Raw genomic sequence first — 27,123 nt, 5'->3', positions numbered from 1 at the left:
GCTGTATCTCTGGCAAAAAAATATGGTATTTATTAAAGTTAAGATATACAATATACATGAACAATTGTTACAATATAGCTTCTTCGAGACAAACGCTGCGTTAATAAAGGTCTTGATTCGAAATCACAAGGTAGAGCTAGAGTACCTATTTACGACTATCTGATGAATCCATCTAGCTCGTTTAATGCTCAAGCTGAATTAATCACCAGACATTATCACATATCTATTGTACATCATTTGTGTACAAAAATTTACATTTCAAAGAAATAAACAACCGAATATCAATAAACAACAGTCTGCTGACGACGGTGTTCAAAAATGAAGCAAAATTTCGTAATATTCTACAGACAAAAACGATAAAAATTTGACGAATACGAGGTGAGGCGATGAGTAGCACTCACTTCATTGCTTATGAGAAATATATAATGAACGGAAATAATTCAAGAAAATCCGCTCCGCAAATCAAACGACAAACAAAGTAACCAGCGCAGGATTTGCTATAGCCCACGGTCACCGAATGTTCACTGATCACGATCGTTTACATACCCGTGCTTCCCAAACCCAGGGATGTGATATGAATGTAGGCAAATCGTACGTATGCACATATAAGGCCCGAGAGTTTGAAATTCATAACCAGATTCACCCTCAATATGGATTCAATTCGGAGCAGGAAATATAATCATTTTACCAGTGCCAGCCCACGCGGAACGTATCTTAATTTTATAGACATTCAACGTAGCGAAAATCATCGAGCCGGGAATGGCTAGAACGTAACTGTAGAGAAGCGCGTCACCTAATGAAATATTTTGTTTCTCTTTATTCCTTTATTTAAATAACTCGGAAACTACTGGGCCGATCGTATCGAAAATTTAATCAGTTCTTATGCAAGCCGAAAAGAGACGCGTCGATTGAAAGCAAAATCATCAGATCGGTTCATCCATTTTCGACACATTTGCATTTATCTTTTAATTTTGTTATTCAAGTAAGTCAAATACCCAGGAACAGATCGGATCCAAAATCTGTACATTTCTACGTCAAGCAAAGCCCCATCGATTAAAGTGAAGACCATCCATCCATTCGTTCTCGAGATATCGTCGAACACAAAGTTTGCCACACCGCATACACCAAAACGTCCATCTGAAAATCGTAGCAGATGCTCTGACGGTAACTCAACATCGCACTTTCAGCGTGGTTATCGTAACTCTCGTTATTCTCTTTCTTTGTGACAAAAGAGGATCGAGTAGTTCAAAAGATGATGCGACGTTACAATTAACCGAATAGTCTGGCTGATCTCACGCGGATCGCGCTACTGCAACTGTTTGTCTGACGCACCCCAGACCCACTGCTACCAGTAGACGGCTGACGCGGTCACGGTTCGTACTACTCATGCCGGCGATTCGGACGTTACTACTTGCTAATTATTTACGGCCGACCGGACCACCGCACCGTAAGGTTAGCCTGTATGTGGAAAAATCATAAAGTAGCTTTCACACTTGAATACAAAAATGCAGTAAACGTCAAAGAGAAGTATTTTCCTTTTTTATCCAACGGTGAATGATTTTGATACGAATACATAAAGATATATGTTGGTACAGAGTTTCGTACTGCTTATATCTACACAATTTTAAGCTCGTGTTAATTTGCTAGCTATAACGAGGGAACTCTGGAGCGTTGAACGGGCAAGAAGAAAAATGAAATGATTGATCGAGTTATGTAAGGTATATTATGCCTGGTTAACCGAATCGTTGACTGTTACACCATCTGATATCATACTGATCCTTCACTTCAACAAGTTTTCGATGTACATGAATATTCGACCAGGTTTTGAAATGAATTTCTCAGCGGTATGTTTGTCAAATCGTATTGTACATAGTATAGTAAGGTGTTAAGTAAAGTCCAACGAGTGAGCAAGACCACAGCTTCTAATTGTTCGCAAATTGTTCCCGAGGAGTGTCGGCTCAAAGCTCAGCGCCGTGAATTTTTCAACAACAATTAGGAATCCATATTTCATTAGTGAAAATTAATTGTTAAACCGCGAATGGTCAAAACTGAACGAGACTTTAAAAGATCCGATACGGAGAATGGATGAATAGGTTTATAACTGCTGAGTTGTATATTATCGCATCATTGTTATTGCAATCCGGCAAATAAGCATGAATAATACCACTGTAAAGCTTATTACTAAATAAATACGTGTAATAAATTACTTCACTCGCCTCTTGATCTTTCCATGTCCTGTTTTATATGCACGTATCTCTTATCTCATACCTTCCAATTCTTTATTGCGGTACAGGTGCTATGTACGAGTTTAGCATTTTCTAAAGAAAAGATCTTTTAAAATTTAAGTTAGATCGAGACGATAAATTCTACACCGATAGCCATTCTGCTCTTTAGTCGCATCCCGAATTATGAATTTAAAAATACAGTGCGTTTTCCCTCTAAGGGTTTCAGTGAAATCAACTATAGTATTGTGTAGATATATCGTTATTCTTGAAGGTGAAAACTTTTCCCTTCAAGCACAAACAGCACAAACCTGATAGGTACAAAATTACTGGTGTCGACTTAAGGTTATCGCACTGACAAATTACGCGTTAAGCCAGTAAAAAAAATTATTACTGCGGAATAAACGACTCTTGAATTCGACTTCAAAGCTACAGATACGAAAGGGGGTTTCTTCGCGCTTGTCACTCTCGTTCGAGTAAACCGCGTACAGATCCATCGCGGATCGTTACCGATTTCCGTTTGGTTCATGACTTCAATTTACCCCCCTTGTTTGCGAAATATTCGACCTCTTTTTCGCCAGATATTACGTAGAGCTGAAATACCAAGTCTGCAAGGATGAAATCAATGTGAAAACGAAGCGTTACGAGGTAATCATGTGTATTGTATAGAAAAGTGGTAAATTATAGAATGCAATATTTCCTCGCGATAAATTAAATCCATTAAATGAAATCAAACATGGGCCACATAGAAAACAATCTGATTTAACTCTTTTTGCAAACAATTTATGAGTTTTCTTAATATTTATTCATTTATCAACTTGTCTTCATGGACCTGTAAAAGTACCCATACATTATTTTTTAAAATTAATCGACGTTTCAGGATGATATTAGTATAGTATCAGCATTTCCTCACAATCTCGCTCGTTACTGCAAGCCTCTGTTCGCGCTCAAAGGAAGGCACGGCCAGAATCATCTCTTGCTAACTATAAACGTCTGGCAATATCCGTGAAGCAATGACAATTTTCATAAAGGCACTTTATTCGTTACAGGCTGCAGACACGTCTGTCGCATAGCCGTAAAATAAGAGTTATGCGTAGTAAATTTCAACAAATATCCAATACGATACGAAATCAAGGTTCTTGCTATCGATCGTCGAAAACTTTGACTGTAATTAAAGTGATTCAGAACAATTTGACATATGGATGGCTAACTCACGAATTCCACACGCCAGGAAGTAGAACCTATACTGAGATAACGAGTAGCGTAACGAGAAAATATCGTCAACTTTGAACAATGATCAACATTAATTTTCCCATGGTCAATAAATGCAAGCTAATCTTCGGAAGAAATCTACACATCAGAATCTACCTGTATAATCTCGTTTTGAGTATTTTGTAAAGCGATGAAAAATTGTGACTATATATCGACGAGAGACTTCGTTCTATACAATCACGCTCCGTCGATTTGTCTTGCAGTGAGGACTGTAAACTTCCATTTTGTCCACGGGGGTGTTCATGGCCGAGTAATCGATTGGAAAGGAGATCGATTCGGCACGTAGAACGCAGCTCTCCGTCATGCCCAGGAGATGCTCTCCGGGGCCGAAGGGCCCCCGGCCGAATAGAAAGTTGGCGAAAACCAGCTGGTACTGCGTCCAGCCCAGCGGATGGTCCCCATTCTAAGCAATCATGAACATTATCTCACGGGAGGTTTGAATACCTTGTGAAGTTGCAGAGCGTAACTTTAACTCGTCAAGCAGTGATATAATTAAATATAGTCCTTGCGCAAATACAAGATGTGGAATATTTTAACAGGCCCTAAACCGAGTATCTACGAGTCACGTATAACTTACGACGGGCCTCGTATTTGGTGAATACGACTTACCGAGGTCATCGAACTGTAGGCGACATCGATGCAAGACTTAATCCGATCGGAATCGAACCCGACGACGAAGCTGTAGAATGCGGCAATTTCATCCTTGGTTATTCTCCCCGTTGCCGAAGTGTTTATGGCTAGGAAGAAGACGCGCGGCAAGGCCTTAACCCACAGAGGGAGATCGCTGAAACTCCTCCCTCCTGGAGGGGCGACTTTCTGAGCCCACCAATTCAACCAGTCCTCAAGGTCCACCTGCTTATCATCCTCACTCGCTGCGAGGTCTCGGCTTATTATAGACTCTATCAGCCCCTGCTCGATCTCCATCAGCCGTAGATATTCAGGACTATTTTTGGACCAGTCCGCAAACCTCCTCAGCCGCTTTACATTAAGATACAATAAGGAAGGAACCCTTTAAAAGGCGGGAAAGCGTTTTCTCTTCAAGACATTTTTCCTCCTTTTTTAAATTAGTTTCAATAATTTCCTAAAGCCCTCGTCGACAGGGAATAAGTCCAGTTCGAAACCTCCTTATACAGAAACCATCTTATTAATACCAAGACGCTAACGTTCATCGTAGAATAATACTGCAGGATGGGAAAAGTAAATTCTTGAATGTCAAACGGTGTTCTGTAAAATAACTAACTGTGTTTCAGGGAAGAGTAATCACGCAGAATACGAGGTGGGTATTGATGAACAGCACAAGCCCCCTGAGACACAAATAACACGTGATTGCTAATGGAAAATAAACAGGTGAATCCAAGAGGATAGTGATAGAACAGTAAGCATGCAATTAATACCGTCACTTGGGCCGGATGACACGCGTTCTGAAACTCGAAATTAATCGATAGGTATCCATATATTTTACACGCATATAAGTATAAGGAACTTTGTAACTATATCAATAAAAATTCGAGGTAAAATCCTCGCGTAATCAACGAAATATGGTCTCGCTTGTTGATACCGGTCAGTGCGTGCGGAAAGTACCTGATTGAATATACAGTAATTACATTGATACAGCGAAATTAAAGTCTATACCAAGTTCGCGGAAGGTGGATCGCGTGTGTTATGTAAAAACTAATCCACCTGGCACTTATCGATCCCTCGATGATTTCTACGAACCGAAATACGCCGTGGACTCATACCTCGGACAGAAGTTCGAAGTCCCTCTTCGAGACGCTTCCGGTCCTCCTATGGTCCAGAAGATATGTAAAAAAATGGGCAAGCTTGTCACGCTGAACCGGTGCTAACCTCTGAAGCGCGCCAACATCTTTCGTCGGCATCTCATTCGTTGCCAAGCTCTCGTCACTTGGAAACCTGCTCACCCAGGTCGCTGCGAGTTATAAATTCCTGTTTCCGATTACTTTTACATCGTTGATTTCAGAGGATTGTCTCGCCGTAATGTTGTGTTGGCAAATATACGTAGCATCGATCTATCTGTCCATCAATCTATCTCGAGTGGGAAATAGCAAATGCACGAAGTCGACTTACTCCACACATGAACACTCCATCCGGGATGGTCGATTTCCTTGGCAGGGGGCTCGTTGAAACCATCTTCCTGGCCTGGTATCGTTCGCCACCTCTTCAACAGCTCCTTTGTTCTGTCTTTGGTTCGATCACAGGCCTGCCTCCAATTCGTAATGAACTTTCTGGGTACCCGGGACGGACTATGCTTCTCATCGGCCTGCGAGCCCGAGAGTTCGACACTCCCTCCAGAATTTCTCTTAAGGTTCTGGTTAGTGGCGTTGCCCCGAAGAACGGGAGCCGAGGAAATGGAGGAGGCCTCTCGAATACTGTCCGAACGACTCTCCATCGCTAACTATGCCCGGTCGCTCACCGAGGAAAGGCTTGGCCTTCTCCCCGAAATAATCGATTCACCTGCAGGTAGACCTCGTTGGACTGAGAAACTCTAGGTCGCTCAATACTGTGCTATGTACATCGTGTCACGTAGCAACGTCTTTTCTATACTTCAAAGTTTCAAACTTATTTCCAGATCTTAACCGTTCTCGTTCCATATGAAAATAGTGCTTCTGCTTGATGGCCAGTTGTTTTATAGCACTACCGTATAAATGTTTTCGCTTTAGATACTCCAAACGACAAACTCATTGCAAACAAAATTTCACGATGAAACAAAATGCTATTTTTGACCCATCGTGACGACTTTTCCCCATGGATAACCACAAGGTCACAAAAGAACAATCAAAAACGGCAAGCTTCTATCGACTGCAGTAAACGGCCCAGACATTGAATTAATGTACCTCTTCCCCTCAAATCAGTCGAAATGTTTTTTATTTACTACTTATTTTTTAATTGCCAGAACGAGAGACGCGGAGAGAGGAGGTGGTTGGGGCAAAGAACAGGGTTACGCATTTGAAGTTGAAGATTGTATGCCTGGAGGCGGAAACTGACTGGCACAAAAATTTGAACGAAAATTTCGATGCGACCAAAGCCACAGAAAGTCAAAAAACAACAGAGGCAAATCCACTCGTGATACAATACTAGCTTGATTACTATTGCAGGAAAGCCGTTGACGCGGTATGTTTCTCATTTTTTCTTTTTTCTAAGAAAAAGTCCGGATAAATAATACATTATATAAGAAGGGAATTAAGTCGAAGATTATTCCCGCGGGTGGGTTTACTGCCCGAGTGAGCGAGGAGGAAACGTATTTAAAATTTCGTGGTATCAAGATTCTACACGCTGTAAAACGTGTGAGGCCAGCTTCCGATCGAACTATCGCTCTGTCAGAAAAATGGAGGGTAAAAATAGGCTCGCTATCCCGTATAGCAAAATCACCTTCGACACATCGCATGCGAGACTTACAGATCACTCGATGTTTCCAAAATGTTGAACCCGTCAAATCAGCTTTCTTTGTCGACCCCAAGACGTTACAGGCTTCGTCGGCGATGGTCTTCGCCGATGTAAAGTCGAAAGTTTTCAGCTCTTGAACTCACACATGTGATCTGTTAAGAATTAGAAAAAACAGTTATGCAGTATCCTAATGGTTTGTATTTGTTGTTTATACGGCGAAATTTGCACGCAGGTCGTAATAGGGACAACTTGACACGCAATCTGTGAAAAACAATGGTCAAGACCTTTGTGAAAACACAATTGAACATTGAATAGGCTATCGTGGACTGTAAATTATGTAACATACGTGCGTATTTCACTTTTTCCACCTGAAATAATCGCTACGAAACGAAAACTAAACATTCGAATCTCAATAGTACATCCAGCGCGTCATGTAACGGTCAAACAGCGATCGTCAATTGTTTACCAATGAAAAAACCCAATCGCATGCATAGCGCGTGAAAGCGAACCTTTGGGTACCTGTGAACTGTTCGTTTGACGATGCCTCACCAGTACTAGCAGCAGGGATCGTCTTAATTACGAAAAATCATTAAACTGAGCACAAATTTGCATAAATTCTCACAAATTCGGGACGCATGATGCGACCCAAGTACGTTTAAACTCTTCGACGTCCCAGAATTCCGTGAGTACCCTGAAGGTAGCGCTGCAGCAGCGACGCTTGTGCGGCAAAGGATTTGGAATGCCCTCAGATTTCAAACGATTTCAAACATAACCCGTACTCCATAGACAACTAACACAATCTGTAAACGTTGAAACGAGTACGCAAAGAATATCTGGAATCTAACGTAGATTCGTAACTGAAAAATAACTGAGGCACCCAAAGAAAATGGCAGGTATATTTGACTTGTTTGGAAAGACCGACGATCCTATTCAGCGTGCTCCAATCATGCCAGGTGAGCAGAAATAATTGATCAGGTTATGTGTTTTTACCTTTGCGCGGTCTGCAGTCACTCGATTTTAAAATGAAAGCTCAACATTTACAAATTCTGCATGCAAGAGTCGTTGATTATGCAATATGGGAATGAAAAAGGCATCTGACCTCGCTGCCACGGTAAACAGGCACCAGATAAACGAATTGAATGACATTTCGGGAATGTAATATCGGTCGATTCACGTGATTTAATTTCATCGTTGAATTTATGTGAATAGAGCACGGGAGAGCATCCAAGCAACGTAATCATCTGGAAGGTTCGGTTGCCACGCCTGTAAAATTGTTCGGAACCAACAACGGATGTAAACCCAAAGGATTATCGATGCGCTCCTACTCTGACCTCAACATTAATACTGCAAGTTCGAAGCCCTCAATGAGTTTGAAAAATAAAAAACAAACGGAAATCTTGAAGCCGTCGGTAACTCAGATGGACTTGGATGGGAAACCTGTATCCCCTAGATCCAAAAGCCAGCAATTCCTGAAGGTGATGATTATTGATTGGTTGTAATGGAAAAACTAAAAAATTACCTTATTAACAGTTTCAAGTTATGATCTGTTCGAAATGTAATGAGTTATCAAAAATGGGAATTTTTGTCTATTCATTCAGGTTAAGGATCTGAAGCCGCTGTCAACGAAGACCTCTTCCCCAAAATCCAAATTTCTCGAAGTCAACTCTGTTGTCAAACTACATAAAAACGATGTCTTTAAAAAACCATTGACACCTACTGTTATCAAAAATACGAGATCATCCTCACAACCAGAGCCAGAAAAACTGGCTTTCTATTACGACGAAGAAGAGAACTATAGTGAGTTAGGATGAAAAGTGATTTGGTGTCTTTTAGAATGGATGAGAATGTGTCTTCTTGACAATATGAAATAAAATATTCAAGCTCTCCAATTGGTTAGATCCATTTTACAATAAACCAAAAATCTTTTTACATCGCAGTGAACACCGATGATCAACCTACTGCTCCTGATTTTGAAGAATTAGTAGCTAACTTTACTCGGTCAATTCAGACTTACGACGATGAAGGTTTTGAATCTGGTAAGACAGTATTCCATGCAAAAGTTAAAACTCATTGTTAGCCACGTCATTTGATTTTTTTTCAGATCCTGAAATGTTACCTTTCCCTGTATTACCTGAGCTCAAGCTACGTGCATGTTTAAAGTCCGAACAGGAACTTGACGAAGACTCGCTAAGTCTTCCAGATATTTCAGACAATGACGAATTTTAATGAGAGCTGAAAATATTTCGATACCTGGACATTATCGACAAGTTATTGTTCACTATGAGAATCGAAGGCAACTAAATACTTGTATTCGCTGCAAACCAGATTTTTCATTGATTTATCTGGGTAAAAATAAAATGAAGGATTGGTCGTACCAGTCTGATCAATTATTTGTGGATTATCGCTTTAATTTTCAGTTTTTTCATGCCAAAGACATTTTTTAGCCACTACTAGTTTCCCAGCTCTTGAATTTCTAATTAATTTAATAACAATTATCATTATTTATAATAAAACTGTATCTTTATCTATGTAAATTTTTTGTATTTTTAAAAATAAACCTATGTCATCATTTTGATAACTCGGAGCTTGTAAGCAATTTGCTTGATACTTTAGTTACCTATGTGTGTCTATGGTTACCAACATCAAACTAAAAACATTTGCCATACTTGCATGCACGGATTAAATATAAAGGTGATACCTATTGAACACCACAAATAACTCAAACCGATAAATCTAACCAAAGATGACAGACAACCAGCCATTAATCCTGGTAGCTGGCGTCATGGAGGACCAGGTGTTCTCCCATGTGTGCTATGTTGCTAGTCATTTATCCCAAACACTACCGAATTTTAGATTTGAAAGGATTTGTAAGCAATGCGAAGAATGGGAAGTACGAATTCAAACCCAATGGCATTCTTTGTACAAAATCAATGGACAAATCTGTTTGTATGTAGCCGTGGTTGGAGAAAATTTGCAAAACACGGGGCTGGTCACACGAAAATTCACCTCTTGTATGGCGTAAATTCGGAAAATCTGCAGACAACTACGCCTATATAGGTGACGCAACTCAATTCTGGGAATTTATTCGTGAATACTACGGTATTGAGTCCCAGCTTAGTAAGGATGAACTGAACACGTTGGGGCAAGATTGCAGTCAGGTACATCTATTTCAGGATAAAGTATTTAGCTTTCGTTGGGAATGATGAATGACATTCGTATGTTGTCTAGGAAGCAGAAATAAGGGCACGTAAGAATACGTTGATTGCAGGAAATTCAAAACTACGTGTTTCAATATTTGGATCAGACCGACAACTGTGTGAAAACTTGGCAATTGACTTATGTGCAATTGAAATATTGCATCTTGCGAAGGAGATAGTTGTCAAACTGTACAATCCCCCTGTGCCTAGTACAAGACTGAAAGATGAAATCAGAGAAATCGAAACACCCTGCAAAAGCTCACCTGCTATCAAAATTGTGCAATCATTGAGTATTGCTTTGGCTGACTGCGACATACTTATTATATTAAATGAAATACCAATGTGAGTTTATAAAATAAGTTATGATTTATAATCAAGTGTGAGGCTACATGTAAATTGAATAATTATTGTAAAGGTCAATATGCATCGATTATAAAATTAAAAGTAACTAGTAAGATAATTTGTATTTCTGCCACTGTTGTGCCATAAAACTTATATAATTTTTCAGGGAAAGTGGAGAAGCAATAGATTATTGGTTAAATCGTAATGGATCATCCATGCTTGACTTAGCAAGGCAAATAAATGATTTTGCCCCAGATTGCATGAAAGTGGTATTTTGTTCAGCTGGACCGAATTGTCTCAATGCCGGATTACTTGCCTCTACAGTTACAAACTTGGATGCAAATAATATTGTCGTTGTGAGTAGTCACCTGGGATTTGAAATTTTGTGTGAAACGGCGAATTTGGTTGATGTAGCATTAGAAGAAATGGGATGCCCTCCAGTTTGGGGTTTTATAGGCAAGTCACCGTTGCAGGCAAATATTCATTTACGAGTGCAGTTAAACATTACTTATAGAAAATTTTGCAGGCATAAACCATTTTGTCGACATGCACAATACTATTCAGACACACGAAATTTATAGACCCAATAACCGAGCATTAAAATCTCGTAACGGTACAACCTTGCCACTGGGTGCGAGGCACCAAGAGTTAAGATCAATATTCTACATGGTACATGACAAGGACCCTGATGTCACTCTACTTGAGCATAAAGTAATACATTCAAAGTAATCTATGCCTGAATAGATGTATATTTACATAAAATTCATTTAAAATAACAAACGGAAACTGATTCTGAAATTACATTATCAAAAAATATGTATTTCGAGGTCTAAATCAAATATTCATGAGCTGCTCTGAAATTCATCAGGTTTCGCTGGCAGGTGACTCTCAAAAATGCATAGCGATCTGTGATCTTCTCAGACTTTGGTACAACAAAAACAACAATGTGGAGGATGAAATTATTTCTTTAGGAATATGCTCGGACGGTTAGTACAAAGGAAAAGATTGTTGCACTCCTATTGAATATCGCCATTGGCCATGCCCACCTGTTGATTAACTATGCCCATAGGAACATTTGGCATTCCAAAGGGAATATTTTTCTCGCAACCTGTGTATTTGCAACAATTGAAGGACGACAGTCGTCGCTGGCTACCGTGCGCTGAATTTCCACAACCAGGTCATCAAAACTGGATTTTGAACAACATGATTGAAACTGCTCAAATTTTGGCAGAGAAAATAATGTGTACGAAGGTTCCATTGGCATTACCTCCGACAAGTAGTGATTAAAAAATCTCGTTCACGAATTGTCTATGATAAATAAAGCAATTTACCCAACTACCAGCCGTGGGAGGTTTACGTTGTGTATAAAAATGTATACTCCAAATCTCAAGTGTAAAATAAATCGACGATATGATATTTGATTGCTAGCAGCGATTACATACATATATCCAAGGTCGAAGCCCCCGCGTACTAAAAGATCATTGATTCTGCTTTCTAACCTATAAATCCTCATGTTGCTTAGTGTCAGCAGAGTATTTGGAAATAGTTTATTCGTAATTGTCCAACCCCAGACGATTAATTCGAGTTGATCTCTTGAAGGTGAAAATTATAAATAAGTCCTTCGTATTCTCGAGTATATTCAGTTTATTTAACTACAAAATGTTGAAAGCAAAAGAATATGTGAAGCTGTCAAGTGGCTACCACATGCCTCTTCTTGGACGTAAGAACAAACCAAGACTAAAAATAATGCAAATAAAAAATATCCATTGCTTGTACAACATCAATCACGGTCTGGTGATCTGTTAGTGAGGATTATCGTTCAATGTGCAGTTTCATAATTACCCTACTTTGATATGTTATAAAAACCATTCTCGGAAACCTGCAACAGACATATTTTTGCAAATCACTTCTCGCCAAATAGTTACTTGGGTTATATTTCAGTTGGAACCTACACAATAAGAGGCAGAGACCTTATCCTGGATGTTGTGGATGAAAGCCTCAAAGTAGGATTTCGATCAATCGGTGAGTAAGGCTGTCATGGCTATATTTGTATGGTTTATTATCTATATCATTTATTCTCACTGCTCCATTATATTTCTGAACAGTTATATCTTTCAATTCCACTCAGATACCGCTGCAAGATATGGAAATGAAGGTGATATAGGCGAAGCCCTAAGAATATCTCTGCCTAAATATAATCTGAAAAGAGAAGATATCTTTGTCACTACGAAACTCGGCAAGTGAACTCATATGGATCTTCGATTCAATATACTACGTGGTTTCGAGAGAATTCGACAGTTGCTTTGTACTTGAATATCAAACTTACCAACATGATTTCTCGATTGCAGCCCCGAGCGATACTGGTTGTCCAGAAAAAGTTTACAATGCTGTAAAGAATTCTCTCTCAAAATTGGGACTTACCTACTTGGATCTGTACTTGATTCATTGGCCCGGCGCTGGGGCCATCCCAGAGAATTCCACAGAGAACATTAAATTGAGAGACACAACATGGAAAGTGTTGGCAGATTTTCAAAAGCAAGGCATACTCAGATCAATTGGTGTATCCAATTACCTTGTTAAACATCTCAAAGAATTGTTAGCGAATGATTATGGTGTGAGACCTGCTGTTAATCAAGTAGGTTGAGTTTTGAACGTTGCAGTTTTAATGTGAATTTGTCCACCGGATAACTGTTGTGCTGAATTCACAGGTTGAATGTCATCCCCATTATCGTCAGGATGAACTAAGAACTTATTGTAACAAAGAAGGAATTCACGTTCAAGCTTATTCCTCTTTGGGCACAAGTAAATCTAACGAACTACTCCAAGATCCAACAGTCAACAGTATTGCCACAGAATACAAGGTATCTCCAGCTAGGGTACTATTAAGATGGGCACTGCAACAGGGTATTGGTATGTTGTCTGAACGTTTCATTCGTCTGAAATGCTTTGACTGTAATAACGTCGCCAATTGTCCATTATTTTCATTTTCATAGGAATCATACCAAAAGCTGCAAAAATGGAGCACATCAGAGATAACATCGATCTAAACTTTGTCATAAACGATCAGCACATGAAAACCTTATCCAGCTTACCTCAAAAAAAGTATACATGGGATCCAACCAACGTCTGTTGAGTGGCAAACATGTACTCGGTATAAATGCAGAATACTTGCAATGTTTACGTATTTTTATATCATTCATACACCTAATTAAAACCTAACTGACAACTGGAGCGTAAGTTGTTGTTAATTATGAACAACCTGGCGGATAGAATTGCCCAGCTCTGCTGTGAAAAATATAATAGTTTTGGAAAAACAGGAAAACCACAAGATACAGAGTGGACAGTTCTAGCTGGAATTGTTTTGAAAGATGCACAAGAATCTTTGTCAGTTGTATCGCTGGCTACTGGCACAAAGTGTTTAAGCGGTACTGAGTTATTAGATACAAAACAATGGGAAATCGGAAGTAGGTTGAGCGATTCACATGCTGAGGTCCTAGCCCGGCGAGCGTTTCTACGCTACTTATACCATCAATTAAATTTGAGGTTGAATGACAATAATAGCGATATTTTCGAATTGGATGCAAATAAAACAATCTGTCTACGGAATAATATTTCACTTCACTATTATTGTAGTCAAACTCCTTGTGGGGATTGTTCGATATTTCCTAAGATAGTTGAGAATTGTGTGTTCGGCGTCAACGCTTCTGCACGAAAAAGAAAGCTTCATGCAAACGACGATATGGAAGTAAAAAGAGCCGTTCTTCAGGAAGATTATCAGTGTGACGAGTACGACGTGCATCGAACAGGTGCAAAATGTGTCGAAATCGACAAACAAGATTCTCGCCTGCCGGGTATTAATTATCACCTTCTTGGACCCATAAGAACAAAACCAGGACGGGGTGATCGAACGCTGAGTTTATCCTGTTCCGACAAAATTGCTAAGTAAGAACATTGGGACCAATAAATTGAATTCAAACCTGGTATTATACCATTAAAAAAACCGTAGCTGCATCTCTTTTATTTTCATTATACGTATTGTAATTGTATAATATTTGTTATAGATGGAATATTATTGGTATACAAGGGGCTCTTTTATCCAGACTAATCCCACCTGTAATAATCGACAGTTTTTGTATTGGAGGGCAATCTCCATTTTCTCTAGAAGCTATGCAACGTGGTATATGTGAAAGGTTTGCCACTAGAAGATGTCCAGTTTTCATGCAATCGGAACAAAGTTTCGTCCACAGAAAAGGAGATAACAGGGCTCGGCCTTGCCCCTCTAGCATAATATGGTGTGCAGTACCCGAAAGGTGAATACCCTTGCCTTATCTGAACATTGAGTTTTATAGTGGTCTGATTCTAAGACAACTACTCGAAATACACCTGTAGTAGATGAGTAAAGGTTTCTTAAAAATCACTATTTCACAACTGTATCGTTATTTTGAAGAGATTTTAACCGAAGAATGAGTATAATTCACCTTTCATTGCATTTCGAATAATACTAGAGTTGTGAAATAGCCATTTATTCTGGTAATGCGTAATTATATTAACATGAACTTCAATCTCGTTAAAATGGTACATAGATGATTCATGTGAAAGTAATCATTTTTCAATATAAACAGACAATTGGAGATATCTGTGGATGGTCGAAAGCAAGGCGCAACGAAGAAGAAAAAAAGAGGAAATTACTTATTAATCAGCAAGCAAGAACTTTTCAGAACATTCCTCGTAACTGTTGACAAATTCAATAGAACAACAGCCAGTGAAGAAAATCACCCGAAGAAAATCACATACTATCATGCAAAGCAAAGCTCTGCAACTTATCAACAATCTTGGCAATTGTTAAAGTTACAAAGTTTTCGGGCATGGCCTGCGAAGCCATTGTACCTTCAAGACTTTGTATTAGTATAATCTGGTGTAGCATTTTGACAATTTTACAGGTTTTAGATTGTAGTAAATCAGTCTGACAGATTCGGGTGTAAAAGTATCAAGACCTCTGTTTAAATGTTTGGGCTTTATTTTAGTAAATAAAAATTACTCACACTTAAGAGCTACATGACACGGCGATTGATATTCGAATATCCTATTCCAACGCAAGTTAATAATACCAGACTTCGTTCCTCGACGATAGTTTCATCACTGCTCAACATGTCTATCTTAAAAACAACACCGAAAAAGTCTCTCAAATCCCGTAGAAATTGTATTCTGAAAATCAATAAGATATAGTCTAATGATAATCAAGCCTTTGATAATAACAATAAAGTGTTTTTTTGTACAAAATGACGTTCACTTACGCGGCTTGCGTCAATGGGCCTACGGTCATCTTTGAAATGTCTTTCTTACCAAGTGCCATAAACAGTGTTGCCATGCTTTGAAAGGCAGAATCTACACATCCACTTCTGTAAAGTAATTGTTTCTATAAAGGTGTTGATTAAATAATAACACATTTAAACTTACCTGTATATTTCATCCAAAAGATATAAGGCTGCCTTTTTACCAAGATCTTCAGGAACGCATGGTAGAGATCCGGTCTCTGTCAAGGATGAAAATGCTTCACCACTCAAAGATACTCCTGTTGTCGTTTCAGCCACTAAAGTAATTCCAAAACCTAGGGGTAAAAAATATTTATCTGGATATAACACGAATTTCAACCTCAACTGATAGAATATGTTCAAACTACATACTTTCATTGTGAATTAACTTACTGACAAAGAAAGTTGTTAACATCGATCTGTTAACTAGAAAAATTATTTTTCGTAATAATAATTTTACCTGGAGATTTACCGCTTGATGAACCTCGACTCTGATCTGTGTGAATATAAATGTCTGGAAGAAATTTTAACAGACATCCTTTAGCAGATTCCACCATGCGATTGGCTATTGCCGGGGATACACGTATCGAACACGCTACACCTCGCACTCGTTTGACCATTCCACAATTCTGGCACTATGGCAATAAGTTTAAGGTTAGGCTCCGTGTACCGCTGGATGATTTCAAATTTATGACAGTTGTTTAAAAAAATTGTTAACCAACCTGTATCGACTTGAGGTGACGATTCACCGGACATTTAAACCATACTTCGCCACCGCCTAATGGAGCAACGCCTCTCTTAGAAATATTCAATTCCACGTCATCATCCCCCACAATGAATTGCTTAATGACAGGAATTCCGCTGGCTTTCAGTCTATCGATAGAGGGGTCTGAAGTAATCGGAAACCAATTACTTTGATAGAACGTTTGATTTTTAATATGCACATTACAGAAATGAACAAATTTTCAAAAATTCTTACCAAGAGTATTGTTGGTTATTCCTTTGATTTTGAGTCTGATCATTTTCTTACAAAAAGGGGCTAACATCATGACAGCTTCTAAATAGTAACTGATACCTCGTTCAAGACTACATTCGTGTTCCAGATCTCCTCCGACCAGTAAACCAGGAATATAAGAAATAATAGTGCCAGTCTCATTCAACTCTATTCTGGTCCCATTTGTGATTTTGTCCATGAGTCGAACGAAGTTGATTTCATATTCTGTAATAAAAACCAAAAACATAAATGTCGAACTCCATGATTAAAACTAAGGAACTGAATTGGTCAACAATCGGATCCGTCCAGTTCGAAGTTCTAACCTCTAAGGCCGGGATTGTCATCGTTGATTCGTATCCCCGTGATTCTTACGGGTTTCCCGGACAATGTTGCCAGTAGTAAACGATACCTAAAGTAATTGCATCCTTCGTACGTGAGTACGTTGTTTATAAGTTTTCCTGGCATTCTTACTCAATTATATTACTGTGATCAAGTTTCAAACAATAATCACCGTAAAGCACGTGGTGTTTATTGCGATTCCCTATACTTTTTTTCTCTTATTTATTTTATCTTCTTTTTTTCTCGTCCAGAGAACCACTGACTGATACTTGACTGATACCTACTTATTGTCAGTGAGAGAAGACCTCGTTGACCTGCGTTCCTCAAATTGAGTCAAAACAACAATCTTTGACGTCTTTCCAATATTTAGGAACGCAAACTTTCGCCAACGGCCTGGCCAATCAAAGAAGACCCTGTGTTCGTGGAAAACGAAATAGAAGAAACGTAGAAAACATAGCAACATTTACGGGGTACAACGTCACCCTGTAATTTATTTATAAACTCAGGAATATCCGTACCGCACTTTGTACTTAGCTGGACGTTACGTTGGGCGAATGAGTGGTTAGAGATTTAGGTATTGCTTGAACCGGCGTGCGACTTTCTAAAAACCACGTAAGTAGTTGAGCCATTAATCTAAAAATTTCGCTAACCAAGTGAAAATAGACGATTCAGCCATTTCATATGTAATCTTCTGCGCTAACGTGAAATTTTTTTTATACCTTATCATCGCATTCGACAAGACAATATTCCTGTGAGATATGAGTACAAGACTCGCCTACATGTACGAGTTTCATTACGATTCAACAGTCAAATCCTTGCTCCCCGCCATCTCCTCGTTACATACATTTTTAGCCTTGCATCGACACAGAATATTTGTCAAATTCATAAATAGTATTGCGTCATAGGCTGAAGCTATCTGATCAAAGTTCGTAAAGTCGGTTGTGATTCACTTTTAAATCTTAGTATACAGGTATTGCATTTGATCTCATGTCATTACTGATTTTTTTTTTTTTTGTGACAATTCTCATTACTTTACTCACTTTTCTTGAGCCAAAGAATAATTCAGACAGTTCAAGTTTTTGGATATATTCAATAGTGTAAAATCGACTCGCATCCTCAGATACAGTATTTTGTAATAGATATCTGTAATTTGGGTAATCTTGGGTCTTTTTGGTCTTATGCTGACAGTAATCGACACTAGCAAGTCAGAAAAAAATTACTGAATGCTTAAATAAAATGGGCTCAAGAGTTTCCCATTTTTCATTTGTAATTCATCCGTTGGTCAGTCTATCATAGTACAATAATATCTTGGATGTGACGATTTAATTTAATTCAAAATTCACCCGGGCTAGAAACGACAGACATTTAAAAACTTTTCAGTACCTGATATTAACCAAGTGTGTAATTGAAATTGTTCATTATTATTTTCAGATATATTCGTCTGAAAGATAAGAAAGCAAGAAAAAACGGTAATAAAGATGAGCTTGCAATGGACGATTATCGCTTCTTTTTTATATGTGGAAATAGCTGTTGTTCTGCTCCTCGTTTTGCCAATAGCATCCCCGAAGAGTTGGCAACGGCTTTTCAAGTCCAGATTCCTTCAGAGCTTGAGCAGTCAAGCGTCGATATACTTTTTAGTCCTGCTGGCCATTTTGGTATTATTTTTGCTAGATGCGATTCGAGAAATGCGCAAGTATTCTAACATAGAGACTGGGGAACATGTTCACTTAAATACAGAAATGCAAGGTACGAAATTTGTATACTATTATTTGTTGAAAAATGAAGTGCATCTGTGATTCAAAATTCAAAAAATGGGACTACTACTGTATGTGGGTTAATGTGTTTTCGTAGAAATAACATTCTTTGATAACGAAATACAATTGCATAAATTATAGGTAATATGCGGCTGTTTCGGGCTCAACGGAATTTTTATATTTCTGGATTTTCGCTCTTTCTGAGCCTTGTGATCCGTCGCTTGGTTACACTGATTTCGGCCCAAGCAACGCTACTGGCACAAAGTGAGGCAGCTATGCGGCAAGCAGTATCTGCCACCACCACAGCAAAATCTCTACTGGCACAGAAATCATCAGGAGAAAGTGCCCAGAATGATTCCAACGAGGCTCACGACAAAGCAGTTTCTGAGCTTAAAAATCAAATCAAAGGCTTAAATAAACAAATTTCTGAGCTCGAAGCGGAATTGCAAAAGGAAAAGAAAGACAAAGAAGCAGTCACATCGCAAGCAAAATCTCTTGTGCAGGAATATGATCGACTGAGCGAAGAACACGCCAAGTTGCAATCTAGCGGAGACAAAAAAGTGGAATAATTTTCACCATACTTCCTTTTGCGCAAAAGAGATGGTATTTGTTTGTAATTCTAGCTATAAAAATAATGTTATATTTTTATTGTAGGATTTTCAAAGCTGCATTGTTTGATTATTGAAGTTCTCAGCAAGTCTTTCTCTTATATTTATCTTTGAATGCTTGAATATTTCATGTTTGTACATAGCAACAATTACATTGTGACGGATTTAATATTGCTAATTTTTTTCTAAAATTTGGTGAGGTGCTTGAGCATTTGTAATTTCATTATGGTAAAAAGTTACGTAGAAATGAGGGCTTCTAAAGTTTTTAAATGATATACATTCGTCAGTTTAAAATATCAATCAGAGTCTAAAATTATGAATAGCATTAACCGGCTGTTGTTTATTAATTACCATTAGAGCAATTTTTAATATCGTTAAACATATAAATGTAACGTCTATGATGTTTCCTGGTATTGTATGCATATTTTTGAACTGTTTGTATTACCTTTTATAGTTTCTTGAATACAAGAAGTATGTGAAAATTATTATCATCGATCTGATCTTCTTGCATCCCCAATTGTGATTACTCAGTACAGGAATGTTGTTCTATGATAGTGCGACAATGAAAAAACCTACGTATGATGTGAATTCCCATAAATATAACAATATTATTGGTCACTAGAAATATTTTTACTCAAACAAAACATGTATACATGTTGGAAAAAAAACAAAAAACTAAACTTGTTGACAAAATATCTAGTAGGCTAGATAAATATGACTTGTAAAGCTACATCGTGAAGAGACTATTAAACTTTATGGTACTGTGATAATTACAAATTGAAATTATGGAAAACTTTTACTAACATGCAAGTGGAAGGTGTAGATAACAAGCCCAATAAACTAAGTTTGGATATAAGTGACAGTAATGCTACAAAACTACGTGAAAACACAAGTCAGAACTCAGAGTCAAAATTTGAGCAACAATATTCTGGCATTAATTGGGAAAACGCAATATTCTTACCATTTGATGCATTCTTTGCCAAACTGATAATACTGTCTGTCATTCTTTTGATTTTCACTGTAATCTACAAAATTGCATACAGTGTAAATACCACCCTGTATATACCAGAATACTACATCATACCAAGCTGCGACGTGATTTACATGACTGATACCATCCTAAGAGTAGTCCACAGCATGTTTACTAGGATACGAGAGATGCGTCAGTACTTGCCTACGAATTGGCTCTTACTTGTTATTGATATAACTTCGTTGATACCATTGAACTTGATTTACGATGTGTGGAATACCAGTAAAGACCGCACTAAGCAGACAGCTTACAGCGCACTTTTGTCAAACAAATTGCTTAGAATCTACCGCTTGCCACTACATTTTCTCCAATATCGATCTGCGATTGGTGCTAGAAATTTGTGGAAACTCGCAATGGTCTACTTAACAATGTATCTCGTCTTAGGGCATATTTTAGCAGCGTTATTACATGCCATGGCATGCTGGAATTGCGAAGAGATGAACTGGACCTACAGCTTCCCAATTGATGTTCTCGACGCTTCCAAAAAGATTAATCAGTTTTTAGCAGCAATTACAGTTATGATGTCTGTTAGTTGGAACAATGCTCGGGGAAACATTTCAGCCACTGTACCTAGAGAGTGGTGTTTTTTCAGTTTTGCTATGGTCTCTGGGTTTTTAATGAAATCCATATTCTACGCTTTCCTAGTCAGCATTTTTAGGAGAAACATGTGGAGACACCTTACATTCATGTTGGAAATAAAGTAAGTAGTACCGAAGGTACTTTATTGTTCTATGTCCGCATTTCTAAACTTTGCAATCGAACAATTCAGTTTAATCAATTATGACTTGAAATTATGATGTTAGGTCCGAGGCAGACTTTGTTAAATCTTGGGGTGTATCGGGATATCTGAGAAATCAGCTGAATCTGTACCACTTGACACTGCTAAAAAATAGAGCTGGAATTAGAGAAATGCCAGAATTCTTCCATGCGCTACCTGGCCCTTTGCGTCGTTCGGTTCAACTTGATCTTCACTGGGAAATGCTACGACATTCACAGCTTTTTCGCAGCCAAGATATAGCTTTTAAACGTGCCCTTAGCTGTACAATGAGACATCAATATTTTCTTCCGGGTGAATATGTGTTTCGGGTAAACAGGTTAGTAGTGGGTTCATAAAAATAGTTTCACCATGAAATAAGTGGCATTGCCAAACATTGGAACAGAAAGTTAAGGCTCGAGATCGCCGCTACCTTCAATGCCTCGACTTCAGAATGAATCGCTGTGTACGTGAATTTGATTCAGAGTCATATTTTTTTATTTATTTTTTTCACAAAAACAGATTTCTAAACTGCTTAGTGTAATAAACGTCGAAAACGTATAGGATGTTATGTCAGCTTGTAACTGAACTGAGGAATACAAATACAAAATGTTTGCTTACGGTCATTACATAAATAGAACCAATCATGAATCAAATAATAGTAGCTCATATAGCGACACAAAGCAAAGGATATCAGCCTTGATGGTCGAGATCTGTACAGAACTTGCGATTGATAATCTGAGTGGTAAAATTGTTACCCTGCCTCAACAATTTATTCTGTTCACAGATACTCAGCAAAAATGATCTACATAGCTTCCGGCGTTTTGCAAGTATTGACTGAAGACGATGCGGAAACTCCGATATTGTCATTATCAAGTGGGAGTATATTAGGTGAAGGAAAACTACTCATACCCTCGACGTGTCGAGCAGATATTCGTACTGCAACTCATTCTGAAGTGCACATATTGGATGCGACGAGTCTTTACAGGCTATTGAATTTGTATCCCAAAGTAGCAGCTCATCTTCACCATAAACGAACCGCACGCACTGTGATTGCTGAAAACCTAAATAGACTGAAACACGGGCAGGTACGACGTTATAAAAATATATCAGAACATAATGGAATAAGTTGGATGAAAACGCAATGGCACGTAATTGAAGAGGCATCGAAATATGGTAACAATCACTTATCAATAGATTTAATACCAATCGATGGAACAAGGACTTCGCGATACCTTGAATTATTAGCTCTGAGTGAAAGAGTAGAATTAATGTCAAATGCCGTATGCTTGACAATGAACTGCCCGTGTATTCTTGAACCAGAATCAAATTTTCTCAACTGGTGGGAAAAATTTAATGCCTTTGTGTCCGTTGTCATTATTTTGTTGTATCCATACTATATAACATTCACTCTAACTTTCCCCAATTGGCTCCTATTATTGGATACTATGTTTGTCATAACCAAAAGTATTGATATATTTATACAAGCTTCCACTGCGGTGAAGCTGGAGAATCGACTCCGAATAGTCGACATTGGACATTTACTGAGACTACGACTACAGACACTGTCTTTCATCATCGACATTATTGTTACATTACCGATAGAATTGTTTATGATGACATTCGGAACACATTCTGCTGCTGAAGACGTACCTTATTACTCGTATTCGGCTTACAGAATCAACAGACTCTTGACGATTTATAGATTATATAAGTACATACTGAAACTGGAAGAACATTCAGAAACCAACATAGAATTGTTGAAATCGTGTAGGTCAGTTTTTACGTACGCGATTGCTGCATATTGGCTGGCGACTGCAACGTACTGCGGCAGTTGTCGCTTAAGAGGATGTGGTGTAGATTCGTGGATTGGTTATTACACCAAACACGAAGAAGAAACTTATGGTAAAAAAGAATTGTTCTACAATCCTTTAATAACTACTATGTACTATATATTCAATACTCTAACAAGTTTGGGTGTATCTAAATTGATGCCTAGAAACAATTGGGAGATTTTAGAATTGGATGGAGTAATAATATTAAGTTTAATTATGTACGTTTACTTTTGCGCTGAATTGGGAGCGACACACATAATTTATTACGAGAGTAAAAATTCTGCTACAGAGCACCTCAAGTTGGTCACTCGATTTTTAAAACTTCATGGAAACTCATCGGACATTTCAACGCGCGTTCGAGATCATCTCGGCACGCAGTGGGAATATAAGAAATCGAATAGGAATGACAACAAAAGATTGTTAACCAACGTATGTCAAGATCTGTATGATAAAATAATTATTCACAACATCATGAAAACTTTGAGAGCTGTGCCCATATTTTATCAAGGAGACGAAAGTTTTTTGGAAATATTAGCTAAAAAGGCAAAGGTATTTCTCCTTACGAAAGATACAATGATCGCCCAAGCTGGGTTAAAAACCACAGCTATGTATGTGATACGAAATGGATACTGCCAAGTCGTTTCTGCGTTACCAAGCGATGTGGATAGGGACAGAAGCGAAATCGTTGGCCCTGGATCAATGGTACTGGTCGTTGAATTTCTGCATGATACTAATAATCTGGCTGATATACATACCATAACAACGTGTGAGATCATATCAATACAGCGAACTGATTTCTGGAATACCCTCAACATGTTTCCTGAGTTCAAAGCCCAATTTGAGAATGCCATCGACTACAGTTATTTCACTGGTAAGACTATAGAAAACTTGAGCGCAAGAAGAGGGAGCAACAAAATAACCAGGTACCCAAATTGGACAAATTTAGACGAAAAAGCAATCATCTCGGATTATATGGCACCGTTCAAAAGGATAGGAATGTTTTCTTTTATTCGTTATTTAATGTTACGACGTGGCATAAATCCGCACGGAAAAAACTTCCGGCATTGGGAAGAATTTCGCGAAGTCGTATGCTTTCTAAGCGCATTATTTTATCCAAAGTTCTTCACATCACTAATACCATATCCTCATGCACGTTTAGCCGGTTACATGTTTGACGTTGTAGGGTTTGTAGATATTTATCTTCGCTTGCACGTTTCTTACTACAACGTAAACGGCATTATCGTCACTCATCCTCTCTGGACCACATTGCACTACATGACCACTAGCTTCATTACAGATATTATAATGAGTACACCGCTGGAATTATTTGGATTACAAAATACATTCGGTAGTCAAAATACCCATTTGACAAAGGCCTGGTTTTACTTAATCACACGACCGCTTTTACTTTTTCGAATCTTTGGTAGATTTGCCACAGTAAAGGATGATATCAAGCATAGTCACACATGTGTGGCTTACTTTCGGTTTTTACTGACAGCTGGAGTTATGTTGAATGCTTTGTCGTGTGCCAATATGCTGTACAACTGTGAATTTCTACATGATAACGGTGTGTATCGTAACATTGAATGTACTTCGTACTCCTGGTTTTCAATGTCCCAATTTAAACAATATAACGATCCTTTATCAGTCTACTTGATATCTGTGTATTTTCACTCTACTTTTATGTTTCGTTGTGGTAATGGGGTAATATTAGTGGTAACAACTCTAGAAATGATCGTCATCATGCTAGTTTGCATGACATTGATACCTGCATGGTGGTTGATGATTGCCCAGATTACCTCCAACAAAGTTGGAGGTGATCTTAGTCTCGCGGATTACCGTCAAGAGATGCAAGCGATGCTCAGATATTTGAGAAACGAGGACGTTTCTTCAGTATTAATACTGCTATCTATCGAGGAGGTAGAACACCGTTGGAAGTGCTCCAAAGGATTGAACTGGAAGAAGCTCTTTAAAACTTTACCCTCCCAGCTTCATGAAGAGGTGGCAGTCGAACTGCATGGCCCAGCGTTGGCCAAAGTTAATCTACTCAAAGATCAGGATTTTAGCGCAACAAGATTACTGGCCTGTCGAGTCGAAAACACATGCTACCGCAAAGATACGCCAATTATTCAACGCAATGAGGTCCAAGGTAACATTTACATTATCAAGAGCGGACTCGTCGATATTTTGGCAGCTGATGACACTTTAATCTGCTCACTTGGTCCTGGCGGTATTTTTGGTTCGTTCATGAGAAAAAAGCCTGTGAGACACACAATGCAAATGATGGCATCTGGCCATACTTCCCTATTTGTTATATCGGCTGAAGAATTTTATAACGTACTGGATCACTTTCCCGTTATACAGGAAAGACTATCTCGTGCCACGGCAATGGATGCAGAGTTTGTGGATATAGTTTCAGCAGCGTCAAACTTGGAGAATATGGAGAAGAAAGTAAGATCCCACAATAAAACCTGTCATGGGCTGATTTGTATTTCAACAAAGTCGAGATGGCACAAACATCTGCACTGGATTATATGTGTCCCTGTATCAATGATTAGCGTGTATCTAGTGACATCTCAAATCGCTTTGCAAGTTTTAACCATGCCTGTTAATTCCCTGATTTACACCTGTGACTTTTGTTTCTTTATCAAGATATTCGTTGGCTTTCACACAAATTTTGCTGACGAAAATTTAAATGCTTCCATCAATAATTACAAGCAGATGGTAAAAAAATACTTTGTCAAATGGAACTTATTTTGGCTAGACCTGCTGTGCTGTATTCCATTCGAAGTATTAGCGTATTCCGTGGACGAATCCCGAGTGAAGGCTAGACTTCTTACAGTTCTGAAGTTAAATCGACTCCTCAGATTATATCACATATATCATTTTCAAACCGAGCACCAACGGCAGTTGTACATAAATCCAGTGAAACGTAGCATGTTTCTTTGCGCAACAACTATCTTGTTTGTTCACATGGGTGTTTGTCTGTGGATATTGATTGCATGTCACGAATCAGGATGTAAACATAACATCCCACCAAATCACGAGGAGCGCCTCGTCACCTCGAGGTTCCAGGCTATGCTTCTAGCTTATCAGTATAATTTCGATCTACTGACCTCAGTTGGATCTCATGACGTTCAGCCGACCACAATACCAGAAGTACTGGTAACGATATTTTTGATACTAGTTTATCAAGTAATGGCATTGAATTTACTGACAACTTTGGCTACATTCATTCACTTTGCTCAATATACATTCACGAATTTTGAAATCCAAGTTCAAAGGCTCTATTCATTTATGGAAAGTAAATCTCTCTCTCCTATCTTACTGCAACGAATATGGGAATACTGTTTGCAGCAGTGGCTGAGACAACAAGGGGCATGGATGCCCAGCATGATCTTGAGCATGCCCAATTTCTTACAAAATCAAATTATGTTTGACATATACGGCTACTTACTAACCGAATCCGAAATATTTCATGGATTGCACGAAGATTTCCTGTATCAGCTCACAGCTAGGATGAAGCGCTGTGTTTATTTTCCAAAAAATTACATTGTTCAAGCTGGCGATGTCGACCATACAATGTATTTTATACACTCTGGAAAAGTTCAAGTTTTCGACAAGGCTAAGCCCAGTATGAGAGGGCTCGGAAGTATTCTTGGAGTCAAACAAGGTGTAACTACAGCTCTTCCTCATTTCAACGACGTCATTGCACTGACAGTAACTGACATCATGAGCTTGCATAAAGATGCATGGAAAGATTTACTTGCGGAATTTCCTTCTGCTAGAATAATTCTTTATGATAGAATTGCGCAGATGACAGAATTTTACTAAATTATTATAGCGTGTGTAAAATTTTTTAAAATTCACATTCTGTGTATTAAGAATTGCGCATTGTTTTGAAGATGGTTCATTTCTTGTAAGTTTCAGAGCAATCATGTATATTTACAATATGCTAGGTTTATGCAGAATTTAAAGAGTAAGTTTTGATAATTTTCTAGGTCTAATTATGGGCAATCCATAGCGGTGCTTTTCAATCAAAAATCCAACCCAAATAACGCT

At 38.4% G+C, this 27,123-nt stretch overlaps 7 protein-coding genes across 11 annotated transcripts; 5 read left to right on the top strand and 2 right to left on the bottom strand.

Moving 5' to 3' along the window:
* Nucleotides 1-1,551: 1,551 nt before the first annotated feature.
* On the bottom strand, nt 1,552-6,006 carry LOC107220440. Its single transcript, XM_015659042.2, has 4 exons — nt 5,580-6,006; nt 5,234-5,421; nt 4,104-4,472; nt 1,552-3,897 (listed from the first exon to the last, which is right to left on the bottom strand). The coding sequence occupies exons 1-4, from the start codon at nt 5,899-5,901 to the stop codon at nt 3,664-3,666; spliced, it is 1,113 nt and encodes a 370-aa protein (XP_015514528.1). The 5' UTR covers nt 5,902-6,006; the 3' UTR covers nt 1,552-3,663.
* A 1,603-nt stretch (nt 6,007-7,609) lies between these two features.
* Nucleotides 7,610-9,286, top strand: LOC107220474. Its single transcript, XM_015659086.2, has 5 exons — nt 7,610-7,849; nt 8,106-8,371; nt 8,495-8,693; nt 8,834-8,932; nt 8,998-9,286. The coding sequence occupies exons 1-5, from the start codon at nt 7,783-7,785 to the stop codon at nt 9,120-9,122; spliced, it is 756 nt and encodes a 251-aa protein (XP_015514572.1). The 5' UTR covers nt 7,610-7,782; the 3' UTR covers nt 9,123-9,286.
* A 353-nt stretch (nt 9,287-9,639) lies between these two features.
* LOC107220431 (putative malate dehydrogenase 1B) lies at nt 9,640-13,613 on the top strand. Its single transcript, XM_015659030.2, has 12 exons — nt 9,640-9,786; nt 9,851-10,054; nt 10,125-10,435; nt 10,602-10,891; nt 10,962-11,146; nt 11,304-11,421; nt 11,505-11,678; nt 12,377-12,457; nt 12,564-12,671; nt 12,784-13,070; nt 13,144-13,345; nt 13,429-13,613. Exons 1-12 carry the CDS (start codon nt 9,640-9,642, stop codon nt 13,566-13,568), a joined length of 2,247 nt encoding a protein of 748 aa, XP_015514516.2. The 3' UTR covers nt 13,569-13,613.
* On the bottom strand, nt 12,616-17,487 carry LOC107220588 (probable RNA 3'-terminal phosphate cyclase-like protein). 4 transcript variants are annotated; one of them, XM_046746781.1, is made up of 8 exons: nt 17,065-17,358; nt 16,727-16,966; nt 16,470-16,636; nt 16,208-16,382; nt 15,893-16,043; nt 15,730-15,834; nt 15,478-15,640; nt 12,616-12,634 (listed from the first exon to the last, which is right to left on the bottom strand). In XM_046746781.1, exons 1-7 carry the CDS (start codon nt 17,204-17,206, stop codon nt 15,487-15,489), a joined length of 1,134 nt encoding a protein of 377 aa, XP_046602737.1. In that variant the 5' UTR covers nt 17,207-17,358; the 3' UTR covers nt 12,616-12,634; nt 15,478-15,486. The 4 variants fall into 4 exon arrangements, with proteins under 4 accessions (XP_046602737.1, XP_046602738.1, XP_046602739.1 ...); XM_046746782.1 differs by lacking the exon at nt 12,616-12,634 and adding an exon at nt 14,422-14,818; XM_046746783.1 differs by lacking the exons at nt 12,616-12,634; nt 17,065-17,358 and adding an exon at nt 17,365-17,487 and having other exon boundaries at nt 15,431-15,640.
* LOC107220578 (tRNA-specific adenosine deaminase 1) lies at nt 13,686-15,494 on the top strand. The gene is made up of 3 exons (XM_015659239.2): nt 13,686-14,377; nt 14,497-14,745; nt 15,058-15,494. The coding sequence occupies exons 1-3, from the start codon at nt 13,686-13,688 to the stop codon at nt 15,344-15,346; spliced, it is 1,230 nt and encodes a 409-aa protein (XP_015514725.1). The 3' UTR covers nt 15,347-15,494.
* Nucleotides 17,488-17,536: 49 nt separating the features above from the next.
* LOC107220598 (B-cell receptor-associated protein 31) lies at nt 17,537-19,927 on the top strand. 2 transcript variants are annotated; one of them, XM_015659260.2, is made up of 3 exons: nt 17,537-17,692; nt 18,512-18,826; nt 18,976-19,927. In XM_015659260.2, the coding sequence occupies exons 2-3, from the start codon at nt 18,559-18,561 to the stop codon at nt 19,401-19,403; spliced, it is 696 nt and encodes a 231-aa protein (XP_015514746.1). In that variant the 5' UTR covers nt 17,537-17,692; nt 18,512-18,558; the 3' UTR covers nt 19,404-19,927. The 2 variants fall into 2 exon arrangements, with proteins under 2 accessions (XP_015514746.1, XP_046602740.1); XM_046746784.1 differs by lacking the exon at nt 17,537-17,692 and adding an exon at nt 17,916-18,050.
* Nucleotides 19,928-21,362: 1,435 nt separating this feature from the next.
* LOC107220421 lies at nt 21,363-27,062 on the top strand. The gene is made up of 2 exons (XM_015659018.2): nt 21,363-21,566; nt 22,014-27,062. Exons 1-2 carry the CDS (start codon nt 21,382-21,384, stop codon nt 26,893-26,895), a joined length of 5,067 nt encoding a protein of 1,688 aa, XP_015514504.2. The 5' UTR covers nt 21,363-21,381; the 3' UTR covers nt 26,896-27,062.
* Nucleotides 27,063-27,123: the final 61 nt, after the last annotated feature.

The sequence above is a fragment of the Neodiprion lecontei genome, chromosome 1 (genome assembly GCF_021901455.1).
Source record: "Neodiprion lecontei isolate iyNeoLeco1 chromosome 1, iyNeoLeco1.1, whole genome shotgun sequence".
Taxonomy (NCBI): domain Eukaryota; kingdom Metazoa; phylum Arthropoda; class Insecta; order Hymenoptera; family Diprionidae; genus Neodiprion; species Neodiprion lecontei.
The sequence above is the reverse complement of the archived record's forward strand: the minus strand, read 5'-3'. Positions and strand labels throughout refer to the sequence as shown.

Coding starts and splice junctions, on each gene's coding strand:
- LOC107220440 (XM_015659042.2), bottom strand. CDS start 5,901: ATGGAGAGTCGTTCGGACAGTATTCGAGAGGCCTCCTCCATTTCCTCG. Junction 5,422..5,579: donor ATGGAGTGTTCATGTGTGGA/GTAAGTCGACTT, acceptor TATAACTCGCAG/CGACCTGGGTGAGCAGGTTT. Junction 4,473..5,233: donor ACTTCGAACTTCTGTCCGAG/GTATGAGTCCAC, acceptor CTTAATGTAAAG/CGGCTGAGGAGGTTTGCGGA.
- LOC107220474 (XM_015659086.2), top strand. CDS start 7,783: ATGGCAGGTATATTTGACTTGTTTGGAAAGACCGACGATCCTATTCAG. Junction 8,372..8,494: donor AAAGCCAGCAATTCCTGAAG/GTGATGATTATT, acceptor CTATTCATTCAG/GTTAAGGATCTGAAGCCGCT. Junction 8,933..8,997: donor CGATGAAGGTTTTGAATCTG/GTAAGACAGTAT, acceptor ATTTTTTTTCAG/ATCCTGAAATGTTACCTTTC.
- LOC107220431 (XM_015659030.2), top strand. CDS start 9,640: ATGACAGACAACCAGCCATTAATCCTGGTAGCTGGCGTCATGGAGGAC. Junction 10,055..10,124: donor TGGGGCAAGATTGCAGTCAG/GTACATCTATTT, acceptor TATGTTGTCTAG/GAAGCAGAAATAAGGGCACG. Junction 11,679..12,376: donor TTTGGCAGAGAAAATAATGT/GTACGAAGGTTC, acceptor GTTATATTTCAG/TTGGAACCTACACAATAAGA.
- LOC107220578 (XM_015659239.2), top strand. CDS start 13,686: ATGAACAACCTGGCGGATAGAATTGCCCAGCTCTGCTGTGAAAAATAT. Junction 14,378..14,496: donor TGTTCCGACAAAATTGCTAA/GTAAGAACATTG, acceptor TATTTGTTATAG/ATGGAATATTATTGGTATAC. Junction 14,746..15,057: donor TGGTGTGCAGTACCCGAAAG/GTGAATACCCTT, acceptor CAATATAAACAG/ACAATTGGAGATATCTGTGG.
- LOC107220588 (XM_046746781.1), bottom strand. CDS start 17,206: ATGCCAGGAAAACTTATAAACAACGTACTCACGTACGAAGGATGCAAT. Junction 16,967..17,064: donor TGACAATCCCGGCCTTAGAG/GTTAGAACTTCG, acceptor TTTTTATTACAG/AATATGAAATCAACTTCGTT. Junction 16,383..16,469: donor GTCACCTCAAGTCGATACAG/GTTGGTTAACAA, acceptor TTATTGCCATAG/TGCCAGAATTGTGGAATGGT.
- LOC107220598 (XM_015659260.2), top strand. CDS start 18,559: ATGAGCTTGCAATGGACGATTATCGCTTCTTTTTTATATGTGGAAATA. Junction 18,827..18,975: donor CTTAAATACAGAAATGCAAG/GTACGAAATTTG, acceptor CATAAATTATAG/GTAATATGCGGCTGTTTCGG.
- LOC107220421 (XM_015659018.2), top strand. CDS start 21,382: ATGCCAGAATTCTTCCATGCGCTACCTGGCCCTTTGCGTCGTTCGGTT. Junction 21,567..22,013: donor TATGTGTTTCGGGTAAACAG/GTTAGTAGTGGG, acceptor TTCTGTTCACAG/ATACTCAGCAAAAATGATCT.